This window comes from Oncorhynchus kisutch, linkage group LG17 (genome assembly GCF_002021735.2).
Source record: "Oncorhynchus kisutch isolate 150728-3 linkage group LG17, Okis_V2, whole genome shotgun sequence".
NCBI classification, from domain to species: Eukaryota; Metazoa; Chordata; class Actinopteri; order Salmoniformes; family Salmonidae; genus Oncorhynchus; species Oncorhynchus kisutch.
The window spans coordinates 67,024,263-67,037,787 of record NC_034190.2 but is presented as its reverse complement, the minus strand read 5'-3'; the positions used below and the strand labels follow the sequence as shown (position 1 = coordinate 67,037,787).

Genomic DNA, 13,525 nt, shown 5'->3' with positions numbered 1-13,525 from the left:
GTAGAAATTGACAAGCACCTTAGTGACTTAACTTTTTTTTTTAAACAGACAAAGCCCACATCATTGAGTCTGGACAACATAACTCTGCCTTGTGTTGGTAGAATATCGAATTAACATTGGAATCGTCTTACCTAAGTGATTTAAATTCAACAAAATTGACAAAGACAAAGCCTGAGCAACTCGTCTAGACCAATGATTTATAATACACTAGATGACTTACGGGGGTGCTGTTTTGAAGTCACTGCGCCACCATCTTGGTACTCCCTCACGTTGTAAAAAAGTATTTGGAAGCTATAGAAATGCATTTACTAATGTCTACATTTGTTTTTGCCACATTTATTCAATTACAGACACCTTAATACATACCTTGAAATTATATTATGTCAGCTAAACATCCAAATATTATTCTTTCTCTTAAAGTATATATTTTTCCAAGTTCTAATGCTACTGTCCCCACTATGACAATGTTCTTTTATTAAATACAAGTAATTTTGTCCTTGAAAAAATGTAATTGAAATACTGTAGAATTCCATTCATTCCTATGGAAGACTGCTTCTTCCGAGGCCAAAACATAACATCAGCAATACAGGGTTTATATACATCATTGGTCTAGACCCTCAAGGTCATGTGATATGGGACACAATGCACACGATGTGGTGTGTTGTGGTGTAGATGTGTCCATCCTCATGCAGTGCTCCCTGCATCCACCCCAGCCCAGCGTCCACTCTATTACAGCATTAGCAGCTAACGTTTTGATATTTGTCTTCATTATTATCAATGACCAGAGGCGATTGAGCCACCAGCATGCTCCATTAGCTTCCTTCATTGCACAGTTGCACGGCTGAAATCACGCATTAAGACAGATTCAACATGGACTGACATGTTAAGAGGAGCGAGGAGCAGGCCACTTTGATTATTTAGGGCATGGGAGGGGAGAGAAGCGGTTGAGGGGGGAATGGAACGGTATTGGCATTAAGTTCCAAGAATATGGAGGCGCTTACCTTCCATTCACCTAAGCAGGAGAGGTTATTCCAATCAGTATAATTAGCCTGTGGTAATGAAATTAGTCAAAGGCACTGCCACCTTCACTTAAGAGAAATCGATCTGTGTTTGGGGGAGTATATTAAGGTTCCCTAGTTTGGTTTGCTGGAGTGTTTTTGAGAATTGGGGCGGCAGGTAGCCTAATGGTTAGAGTCTAGGGGTTAGAGCGTTGGACTAGTAACTGGAATGTTGCAAGATCGAATCCCTGAGCTGACAAGGTAAAAATCTGTCGTTCTGCCCCTGAACAAGGCAGTTAACCTACTGTTCCTAGGCTGTCATTGAAAATAAGAATTTGTTCTTAACTGACTTGCCTAGTTAAATGAAGGTAAAAAAAAAGAAAAGAATTCAACAAAACACGTTTTCTTTCAAAAAATAACAATTTCAGGATGTGATTTGCGAGACGCACATTCTACATTACGTTACTGAGCTTGCTAGCTTGTTAACAACGGCCAAAAAGTCCCATGGTGCTCACACAGCTGCGTCACAATAGCTGGTACTCTGGTCCTGGAGCCGCTACTCACGCAGGTCCAGGATTCGTTTCAGCTAGGGTTCGTTTGTGATTCACACATGCTTTATAGCTCGCATCAGGGAACCAAACGCTCTAGGATCCCAATCATACAGATATATATGAAACACCCTAAAACTCTGGAATAATAAGGAGAGGGGAGGTGATGGTGGGGGGCAGTTAAAGAGTCCACATTAGAAGCCAACAGGTTCTGTGGTTGATGGCTTTAGTCTCACCGGACAAGACCGAATCTAGGATCAGTTGGACTGTGTTAATGTTTATCTGTGCCTCTTGGCTGGACCAGACCAGAGCGTGTCTGCTATTACACAGGGAGAAGCCAGGAGATGCTATTGCTATGCTCAACCTGTGTTTAAAACGCTCAATGACATCATACTTTAAAGGCCCAGTGCAGTCAAAAACGTGACAAACAAAATGCAAACATTTGGTCACAGCTGAAACAAATTATTCCAATGAATTTGAACCTCTTCTGCACCTGTGCAAAACATATTTGCACAATTGTTGAATCAGTCCTTATTCGTGCATAAAAGAGGTCACCTCTGAGTTTCTGTTTGCAATGGATGAAGTAAGAGGACGAGGGCAAGGACAAAGGAGAGGTAGAGGGACCCATAGAGGAAGATAGGTCAGCTCTCGGTTAAAATAGAAAAAGGTCAAAGAAAGCCTTGAGTGACGTTCTTTCTGTATTGGTCATCTTTGGTAAAATCATTTTAGGAAAAAAGAAAACAGCCCATGCTGTGATAATATGTTTACTTGCCTTTTATGGTGCAACAAACAACACAGACATATACAAGAGGTTTAACCATATTAGGTTATATTGATAGTTAGTATTTATTGGGCCATTGTGTAACGATTGATTGAAATCACTTTTCATTAGATAACAAGTTGTATGTTTTGATGGAGGTAGTTGGTTTTTGTCATATAATTAATGTTTTGAGAGTCTTAAATGTGTCCTTGTGACCAACATGTTTCAGTTTCGGTCTGCATGTTAATTGTTTTGAAAAAGTGAACTCTGTTTGGAAAAATATGCTCAAGCAATCGAGAAAAACTGTACTAGACCAATAAGAAAGAGATTTCCAAACCTATCACCTAGTTTTCAGCTTTCCCTTCCCCAGTCAGACCACTCCCAGAAAGTCCTAGAAAAATTCTTGCTTCAAATCAAAATGTATTTGTCACATGCGCCAGATACAGACGCTATTGACCTTACAGTGAAATGTTTACTTACAATCTCTTAATCAACAATGCTTTAACAAGTTTTAAGAAAAAAATAAATGTTAAGTAAAAAATAGAGAAGAAAAAAATAAAAGTCATTGCTTGAGAAATTGCTCTTGCTAAGAAGCTATTTGTGTTAATTTTTTTACCATTTTGATTGGAAACAATCACAGTAAGGTACTTCATTATTACACGGAGCTTGAGGAGTTGAGCTGAGCAGCAGGACAAGTAGAACTCAACAGAGATGAAGTAAGAGGAGTGGTAAGCTGTCACAGACTGACATCTCTCCTCAGGTGCCCAAGCCAGATGCATTCTGGGTAAATGAGTGGGGGGGGGGGGGGGTCGCTCATTTATCCCGCCGTCTGGCCAACTCACCTGGAGTGATGGGGGTGGTGTCAGAGAGGCAGGCTGCTATTTCACGGCCTGTTAAGAGCTAATGCTGCAACATGCCCCGCGCTCCAATTCTAGGGAACAGGGAGCATTACTGTCCAGTTCTCAAAGTTCTGTCTGTCTGGACTGTGGCTGAGAGGTTGGAGGGGAGGAGGGGAAGAGGGGAGGAGAGTAGGAGGAAAGAAGTATGGCGGGACCAAGAGCTAGAGATTGAGGGATTGAGGGGGGAGAGAGGTCGTGAGACTGGGAGGGACCAGAGAGAGAAAGGGAGGGATTGAGAGAGAGAGAGTGAGAGAGGGAGAGAAAAAGGGGAAAGAGAGAGAGGAAGAGAGAGAAAGAAGAGGAAGAGTGAGAGAGAGATAGGTGGAAAGAGAGAGAGAAGGAAGCCATAGTTTACCTGGCCTGCTGAGCCAGCGCTCTGAAGCAGACAGAACAGCAGCACGCTCACGCCCTGACATCCACTCCCACTGCGCACCGCTGCATCTCACATGCCCCTGAAGGCCCCTCACTGCTGGGCCCATGCCTCCCCTCTCCTCTCCCCTCTCCTCTCCCCTCTCCTCTCCTCTCCCCTCTCCTCTCCCCTCTCCTCACTGGAGCTACTGAGCACAACTAGCCTGAACCACACACAACACTTGTCTTCTCTGTTCGCTAACTCAAGCCTGTGTAACAACCCCAGCTTCTAACAGGCCCTGTCTGGCTGGAGAGAGGAGATTGTTTAGAGCGAACAGAGGCTACCGCTGTACAGTAGAGTCCTAAACTCTCTGGAGGACTCTGTCTGTCTGTCTGTACTGTGTGTACAATGTGTGTGTGTGTGTGTGTGTGTGTGTGTGTGTGTGTGTGTGTGTGTGTGTGTGTGTGTGTGTGTGTGTGTGTGTGTGTGTGTGTGTGTGTGTGTGTGTACAATGTGTGTGTACAGTGTGTGTGTTTGTGTGTGTACTAAGTGTGTGTACAAGTAGTCTAGTCTTTCCCCGTCTTTCCGCTCTGCCACTCTGAGCACTACTGTCATCCCAATAAGGTTCAATGGTCTGAAATAATGTAGCAGTCAACTTTTACAGCTAGCTGTTATTTGTGACTTACTAGGATTCATTTTACAGGAGTTCATCTTTGGGGACCTATAAGAAAAATACATTCAGTGTGAGTGGTGTATAAATAACTAATCTAACCAGAACCAGCTGAGTTTGAGCCATTCCCTGCTGCACATTCTCCCCTGGATTCCTCCTGCCCTGTCTGTACCACACACTCAGAAAAAAGGTGCTATATAGAACCTAAAAGGTTCTTTGGCTGTCCCCATAGGAGAACCCTTTTAAAAAACATTTTTAGTTCCTTAGGAAACCCTGGTCACTCTTAGAAAAAAGGGTTCCAAAAGGGTTCTTCGGCCGTCCCAATAGGAGAACCCTTTTTGGTTCCAGGTAGAAGAACCCTTTGAGTTCCATGTAGAATCTGTTCTACACAGCTGATTCCAATAATCAAAGCTTGGTGATGGGTTGGTTATTTGAATCAGTTGTGTAGTGCTGGGTCAAAAAACATAATGTGCACCCGGGGGACCAGGACCGACTTTGGGAATCCCTGTACTTTACTGTACTTGTACTGTCCCAGTGCTGAAGGCTAAGGTCAGGCCATTTATTTGTGTTTACAGTGAACAGGACTGTAGAGGACTGATGGATCACAGATCCTGTCCTGTTGTGTCCAGGGCTGTAGAGCATTTGATGGATCACCCATCCTCTCTGTCTGTCAGGGGACTGCACGGGGTCACACACGTGTACACGGATGCACTCACTCACGCACACACATACGCTCGCACAAATGCAAACACACGCGCACACGCACACACACACACACACACACACACACACACACACACACACACACACACACACACACACACACACACACACACACACACACACACACACACACACACACAGGGGCACAGTGACACCATGACTCAGATCAAACATGCCTGGGAGGTATCACACATACATAGTGTCCTCTGTACATGTTGACATGTTGTTGAAGCTATGTTCCCTGTGGTTCTACAGCATGAATACGTCTCTAGCTGATCTTCACTCCTGGAGATGGCACCTCTGCCCACAGCAATTAGCCTGAAGCAGTTTTCCATAGGAAATCCCAGGGAGAGCTGAGTAGTGTCCTCTACTCAACCATCTCTACCATCTCTCTCACACACAGGAAGCATTATGAACAGTGTGACTCCAGAAAGAGGTGTGTTTTTGAGTCACATGCTTTATCTGCATAATGTGACCTCCATCTAAAGTGTAACCTCACTAATGATGTGTTCTCCAGCCCAGGCATATGGAAGGGGTTCAAATGAGTCTGAATCCACAGCGAGATTATTGCATATGTACCAAAACAGCAAATCAGACTAGATGTGTTTGACTTGGAAGTATTTGACTTTCAGATCACAAAGAACTAATTCCTGAACTGAGCGCCGCAGGCAGAATTCTATCTTACATGTAGGCTTAGCATTCTCACAAGGAGTGACATTAATACTTGTTTAAACAACTGTCAGACAATATTTAAAAAAAACGAATGTCCAGACCAAGTTATCAGACAGTTACACGCGCAGACAGACAACATTGAGCTATTTCCCCTGAGTGACAGTCCTGTAGAGCAGAACAAACACAGAGCAGAGCCCTATGTGGACAGCTTCTACCCATCCACACTCCTGTGTCCCTGGCACCAATGCCTAAGTCTAAGCAGGCGAGAGAAACAGAACCACAAAACCACATATTCAGCAGTATACAAACAAAGTGAGTGGAGTCTGGCCCTAGGTTCGTTGGAGCTGCTCCTTTTCATGTGTGTGACTGCTGATAAATCAACCAGCATGCCAGCTCTGCACCACTAACCCAGGCTGGGCCAGGGTGAACCCGGTTGGGACTAGGCCTGCGTCGTAACTGCTGGTTAGGGGGCGAGGTGGCATGGAGGGGAGTGAGGAGGGGGGCACGATGCAGAGTCGGGCTCAGCATGGTGTTTACTAGCTAGTGAGGGAGGAGAGAAGATTAATGTAGTCTCTGTGGAGCAAAGGCAACATCCAGCCCCTTAATAAGGTACAAACAATCGGTTCCACTCCGCTGCCTTCCCTGGGAACAACTATTGTTGTGCTGCATTGTTTCCCCGCTCTGCGTGGCTCGTGGGAGATAGCAGGGCTAGGACCCGACTTCAGCATGTAGCTGGCTGTCTCTCTCTTACAGCCAGGGGAAGACAACGTAGTGTCAGCCTGGGTTTGTCTTGTCCAAGTCGGGTCAGGTCCCATCCATCCTCCCCCGTTCCTTACCTCCACTCCCTGGACTTTGAGCTTCATGTGATCCTCCCGCGTGGTCTTCCCATCTTTCCTCTTCTTCCAGCAGTAGCCGTCCTTTCTGTACTTCACCTTCTTCCTGTTGTACAAGATCATTGAACCATTCTGTGGCCTGGATCACAGAGAGAGAGAGAGGGAGAGAGAGAGAGAGAGAGAGAGAGAGAGAGAGAGAGAGAGAGAGAGAGAGAGAGAGAAAAAATTGTTTGTCAAAGTTTCTGCTGTGGGACTCATTTTAGAGATGTACAAAGAGTCTTGACATACAGTACATCTACTGCAAGACAGAAATGCACTAGTGACTTTAGATGACAAAACGTCTTTATGGGGTTTCTCTGCGTTCCTATGCACAGTTTGACAATGAACAAAACACATTTTCAGCATACATTTCTCCCAATGAACACTGTGCGTTGTGAGAAGGCAGTGAAAGTGACACTTCTACCACAGAGTAAATTACATATAGAACTGGTGTATATGTGTGTGTGTGTGTGTGTATAAAGGCTGAGGCAGCTTTCTTATATCTCATTAATTCAGTGAAATGAGTTTGTGTGTGTGTGTGTGTGTGTGTGTGTGCGTGCGCGCATGCGTGTGTGTGTGTGTGTGTGTGTACAATATAAAGGCTGAGGCAGCTTTCTTATCTCTCATTCATCCAGTGAAATGATTTGTGGTGTGTATGGTCCCTTGGGGGAAGAAGAGATCTTCCCTCATATTCTATTCATAATTCATCCTCCCTCAAACAGACCACAGCCTGTTGCTTAATAAAGATACTACATAATGATATTATGTAACTATTGATAATATGTTTTTTCAGTATAGTTGTCAGACAGGGGGCATTTGGAGAACAATGTTAAAAGGTGAACATATAGAAGCATACAGCTTGGCTGTACCTAACACTCTCTATCTAGAATTCTTATACAATCTGTACACACACGCTGTTAAGAAAGCAGAGCGGGGCTTTATTATGGACAGACAACTCCCCATCTTAGCTACTGTTCAATCAATATGTTTTGACCATGACAGTTTATACAATCCAGGGTTACATCAAGCAGTTTAGTCTCTTCAACTTGCTCAACTTCCACATGATTCATTACAGGATTTTGTTGAGGTTCGGGGTTTAGTGAATGATTTGTCCCAAATACAATGCTTTTAGTTTTTTAAATATTTAGGACTAACTTACTTCTTGCCAGCCATTCTGAAACTGACTGCAGCTCTTTGTTAAGTGTTGCAGTGATTTCACTTGCTGTGGTAATTGATGTGTGTAGTGTAGGATGCCTGCTTCCACAATGAATGGGAAAGACTCATTTTATTTGTCACATGCATTGTAAACAACAGGTGTAGACTAACAGTGAAATGCTTACTTACGGGGCCTTCCCAACCATGTAGAGAGAAACAAACTAGAGAACGAATAGAAAACTATTACTTAATAAAACGTAATAATAAGAAAAGTATTAATACACAATGACTAATAACTTGGCTCTACAGTGCATTTGGAAAGTATTCAGACACCTTGACTTTTTACACATTCTGTTACGTTACAGCCTTATTGTAAAATGTATCAAATTATTTTTTCCCACATCAATCTACACTCAAAACCCCATAATGACAAAGCAAAAAAAAGTTTTGACATTTTTGCAAATGTAAAAAAACAACAACTGAAATATCACATTTAGATAAGTATTCAGACCTAATACTCCGTACTTTGTTGAAGCACCTTTGGCAGTGATTACAGCCTCGAGTCTTCTTGGGTATGACGCTACAAGCTTGGCACACCTGTATCTCGGGAGTTTCTCCCATTCTTCTCTAAAGATCCTCTCAAGCTCTGTCAGGTTGGATGGGGAGCGTTGCTGCACAGCTATTTTGAAGTCTCTCCAGAGATGTTTGATCGGGTTCAAGTCCTGGTTCTGGCTGGGCCACTTGTCCTGAAGCTTAGAAGAAGTGCTTAGGGTTGTGTCCTGTTGGAAGATGAACCTTCGCTCCAGTCTAAGGCCCTGATCGCTCTGGAGCAGGTTTTCATCAAGGATCTCTCTGTACTTTGCTCCGTTCATCATTCCTTTCATCCTGACTAGTCTCTCAGTCCCTGTTGCTGAAACACATCCCCACAATTTGATGCTGCCACCACCATGCTTAGGGATGGTGCAATGTTTCCTCCAGACCTGAAGCTTGGCATTCATTTCATCAAAGCGGAAAATCGTGTTTCTCACGGTCTGAGAGTCTTTAGGTGGCTTTTGGCAAACTCCAAGTGGGCTGTCATGTGCCTTTTACTAAGGAGTGGCTTCCGTCTGGCCACTCTACCATAAAGGCCTGATTGGTGGAGTGCTGCAGAGATGGTTGTCCTTTTGGAAGGTTCTCCTATCTCCACAGGGGAACTCTGGAGCTCTGTCAGAGTGACCATCAGGTTCTTGGTCACCTCCCTGACCAAGGCCCTTCACCCCCAATTGCTCAGTTTGGCCAGGCGGCTAGAGCTAGGAAGAGTCTTGGTGGTTCCAAACTTCTTCCATTTAAGAATGATGGAGGCCACTGTGTTCTTGGGGACCTTCAATGCTGCAGGAAGTTTTTGGTACCCTTTCCCAGATCTGTGCCTTCGACACAATCCTGTCAAGGGTCAAGGGTCTGAATACTTATGTACATAAGGTCTTTCTGTTTTTATATTTTTTTTTATAGATTTGCAACATTTTCTAAAAAGCTGTTTTCGCTTCGTAATTATGGAGTATTGTTTGTAGATTGATGAGGATGTACATTTTAGAATAAGGTTGTAACGTAACAGAATGTGGAAAAAGACAAGGGGTCTGAATACTTTGCGAAGGCACTGTATACACGGGATATCAGTAGTGAGTCAATGTTCAGGGGTATAAGTAACTGAGGTAGATGTGTACATATAACTAGGAAAAGTTACTAGGCAACAGGCTAGATAATAAACAGTAGCAGCAGAGTATGTGATGAGTCAAGAAAAGTTAGTGCAAAAAGGGTGAATGTAAATAGTTGGGTAGCCATTTGGTAGCCATTTTAACTAACTGTCATCAGATTTGCCAAATGGAGGGCAAGGGAGAGCTTTGTATTCATTTCTGTGTGTGGAGTAAAGGTCATCTAGAGCTTTTTCGCCTCTAGTTGTACAGATGACATGCTGGTAGAAATGAGGTACGACGGATTTTAGTTACCCTGCATTAAAATCACCAGCCACTAGGAGCGCCACCTCTGGATGAGCATTTTCTTATTTGCTTATGACGTTATACAGCTCATTGAGTGCGGTCTTAGTGTCCGCATCGGCTTATGGTGGTAAATAGACAGCTACGAAAAATATTCCCTCTTGATTAATAGTATGGTCTACAGCTTATCATGAGGTATTCTAACTCGGGATAGCAGAACCTAGAGACTTTATTAAAGCTGAAATATGTAACTTTTTGCATGAAATGTTTGTTATAGAGCTGTCATTTTCATTCAAAGCAAGTCTAAAAAGCGGAAGATCCATTCTATTTGCGTTATTTCTATGCTTCCTGTTCTTAAGTTTTGTTTTTGCGTCTTTTACTTTCGGTTTTGTAGACCAGCTTCAAACAGTAAAAAACAAATGTTTGATTATGGAAAAGATAAATAACAACGGTTAATATGATACAATGATTGTCTACACTTTACTTGCTTGTTTTGTCACATAAATTGAAATTAGGTTAATAATTCGAATTTTTGCAACCATGAAATGGCGGAGCGATTTCTGCATAGTGCATCTTTAATATTAGAGATAGCGCACCTGCTGTTATTAACAAAGAGACACACACCTCCCACTTGAGTTTACCCGAAGCTGCCGTTCTGTTCTGACAACGCATAGAAAAAACAGCTAGAAGTATATTATCCTTGTTCAGCAATTGCTCCCAGAAACATAGGATATTACAGGTCCTGTTGATAGGTAGTCTCGAACGGAGCTCGTCCAATTTGTTCTCCAGTGATTGTACGTTCGCCAATAGAATGGAGGGTAGAGGCGGTTTATCTACTTGCTGACGTCCCGGTATGTGTTGTGCCGCTGACTCGTTGAAGTAGAAATCTTCATTCAAATCGAGGTTAGTGATCGCTGTTCGTAAGTTCTTTTCGGTCATAGGAAACATTATGTACAAAAAAAGTTACGAATAGCGCAAAAAAAACACTAAATAGCAGAATTTATCAGGAGCCCGTAAAACGGCAGCTTTCCATTCCAGCGCCATGTTTTCAAATTGCTGCTGAGGACAGGAGAGAAGGTAACTGTAGAGGAGGGCTAAGCCATCCGCCACACTCACTGCACACAAGATCCAGCTACAGTTAAGAGTGTGATTGCACAGTACAGTCGCTTCTCTAAACTCTATTCTTCTGGGGGGGGGGGGAGAAGAAAAAAACTCCCTACAGAGGAAAAAAGGCATTCTGCTTTGTGATTCTACTTTGCAAATAAAACTAAAGAAAAACTAAAAACTGCTCACTTGTTTTGCATTGGGTGTTATTGTTTTATAGTTACACTTTTCCATGTTTTTATTTATAACAGGGCATGCATCATCTTTCATAGCTGCACACAGGGCCTGGCTCCTGTTCATCTTGCTATTGCTCATTAATCATCTCCCCTCCCAGGACGTATCTCAGGGGCCAATGGAGACGGGGTGGGTGAGGTAAAAGATGAGGGAGAGGAGGAGGAGGGGTCCCAACAGTCCTTCTTTGTGGCCCCTGACAGCACCATCTAATGAGAGACAGCACTCAAACATGCCATCCTCAATCCTCTCTCGCTTTCTATTTTTCTCTTTCTCTCCGTCTCTCCCCCTCCTCCTCTCACCGCCAGTCGGTTGGAGCTAGAGATGGGTGCCAGGGAATACCTTCTCCTCCTCCCTCTCTTCCTCTCCGCCCTCTCACGCTTCATCGGTCTCCAGATCCCTCAACTACGCTCTTCCTAACCCTCCTCTCTCATTCTGTCATTCCATCGTTCATCCCCCCCTTCACTATCTGTAACTGAACATAGGTTCCCTTTTATGACTTATACTGTACATACACAAATGTGAGGTTTATTCCTGTGATAAAACTACTAAGATACATCTAAACTAAGATACATCAATGGTTCTCTTGCATACAGAATGTTCTCTATCCACACACAGGGAGTATGGACATCATGATAGCCGATGACTCAAACACAATTCTATAAACAAGGAATCACTTTTGTGCAGCTGTAGGATAATGTATATGGTGAGTTAAGCCTCTTGTGACAAATGTCATCTGAAGGTCCCCTGGCTGTCTAGAAGACTATTGCAAACATCAGCACCATGTCGAGGAATCAAGCAATATGATCTCTTTTTAATGAATGCCCAGACACACTGGTCGAACTGCTTTTGTATCGTCATGTTGTTTTTTCCCCTGGAGATACATTCTCCGGTCGTCCTTCAAAAACACAGGAACCACGCGTCTTAGAATGTTAGACAAAAAGATGGTCCAGGAATAGATAATGCAGAAAATAAAACGACTTAAGGCAATCTGATCTCCTCAAGATCATTGGAAATTGGGGTGAGGCTTTTGTGTCAGAGGCCCTGCACCTTATTTATCAGTTTGGTGTGCAAAGTTCTCCGCTCAGCTTTCTTAGGGATGAAGAGTTAGCGAGATGCTGTTTTCAATTCAAGGCAGTCTAGTCTGTACTCTGTACCCAGAGGAAAGACCTGCAGGAGCTTTAGACTCTTTACTCTCTGAAGTACTGTAGCTATGTCTGAAGCACACACTCTCCCCCTCTTTCTCTCTCTCTCTGCTTATCTTCTACATCTCTGTATACTTAGGCATTTCAATGAATCTGATCAGAATTATACATATTTATACATGGAGGAAAAAATGCTAACTGCTCTGTTATAAAAGCAGTGCGACAGGAGGCCCTCTGTCTCAGATGCCATAATGTGCCCGATTCTTATGGAAATACACCACCACCCCCGACACTCACACACACACACGCACACACACCTCTCCCTCCCTGTGGCGTGGCATGTACGGGCCGATAATAAGCTTTACCCTGTGGATGGTGTTAGGCTGGCCAAGTCCTTAAGAAATCATTCATTTACAGAGGCATTCGCTCAATCAAGTTTGTTCATTTTGAAAATGTGGGCGACAGGGAAGAGAGAGATATGAGGGACTGTGCTGATGAGCATCCACAATGAACCTGGAAGAGAGGGAAGGGGAGGAGAGGAAAGGGGGACAGGAAAGGAAAGGAGAGGGGCAGGGAAGAAGAGGGGAGAGTCTGACCCTAGGTAATCGACAGACAGCAGCGCAGAGAGAGGGTCTGGTGCTCAGTTCCACAGCCCTAAGTCCAAAGGAACCAAGTCCAGAGAGAGAAAGAGAGAGGGGAACTAGTTGTGATTCTGGCTGATCCATGTGATCAGCTCTGTTGAATCCTCCTCAACACTTCTACTACATCTGCTGGAGAATGCATTCTTGTCAATAGTGTAGTGGAGAATGAAACATTTTTGTCTTGGTGTAAACAGTGTTCTGACTGTAATAGGCAAGCTCCTATTACCTATTACCTATTACCCCTCCTAACACTGGCCCTATTCCCCAGGACACCCTCCTAACGCTGGCCCTATTCCCCAGGACACCCTCCTAACACTGGCCCTATTCCCCAGGACACCCTCCCAACACTGGCCCTATTCCCCAGGACACCCTCCTAACACTGGCCCTATTCCCCAGGACACCCTCCCAACACTGGCCCTATTCCCCAGGACACCCAGCCCTTTGATTATGAGAGGATAAGAGGGGAGGGGACCCACTGGACACACACTGGTTGAATCAATGTTGTTTCCACGTCTTTTCAATTAAATTATTAAAATAATCACTTTGATTATAGTGATACTATGTCTGATCTCGCAAACAATGTAAAGTATGCATAGATAGGTATTATCTAGAGCCAAGCCTGATGATTTTTAATTTGAGGGTATCCTGCTATTTACACAATTGTTGAATTACGCAACCAAATGTAAATTGCTCTGGATAAGAGTGTCTGCTAAATTACTAAAATGTACAGTTGAAGTCGGAAGTTTACGTACACTCCACAAATTTCTAGTCGGTTAGGACATCTACTT

The 13,525-nt window shown here is 43.7% G+C and overlaps 1 protein-coding gene across 4 annotated transcripts in view; it reads right to left on the bottom strand.

Moving 5' to 3' along the window:
• Window positions 1–13,525, bottom strand: part of LOC109907027 (calmodulin-binding transcription activator 1) — a 642,956-nt gene that overhangs the window by 299,107 nt on the left and 330,324 nt on the right. For all 4 annotated transcript variants that reach the window (XM_031794415.1, XM_031794413.1, XM_031794416.1 and 1 more), the window contains one exon: window positions 6,456–6,591. In XM_031794415.1, the coding sequence (XP_031650275.1) occupies window positions 6,456–6,591 (136 nt within the window). The remainder of the gene's footprint in view (window positions 1–6,455; window positions 6,592–13,525) is intronic.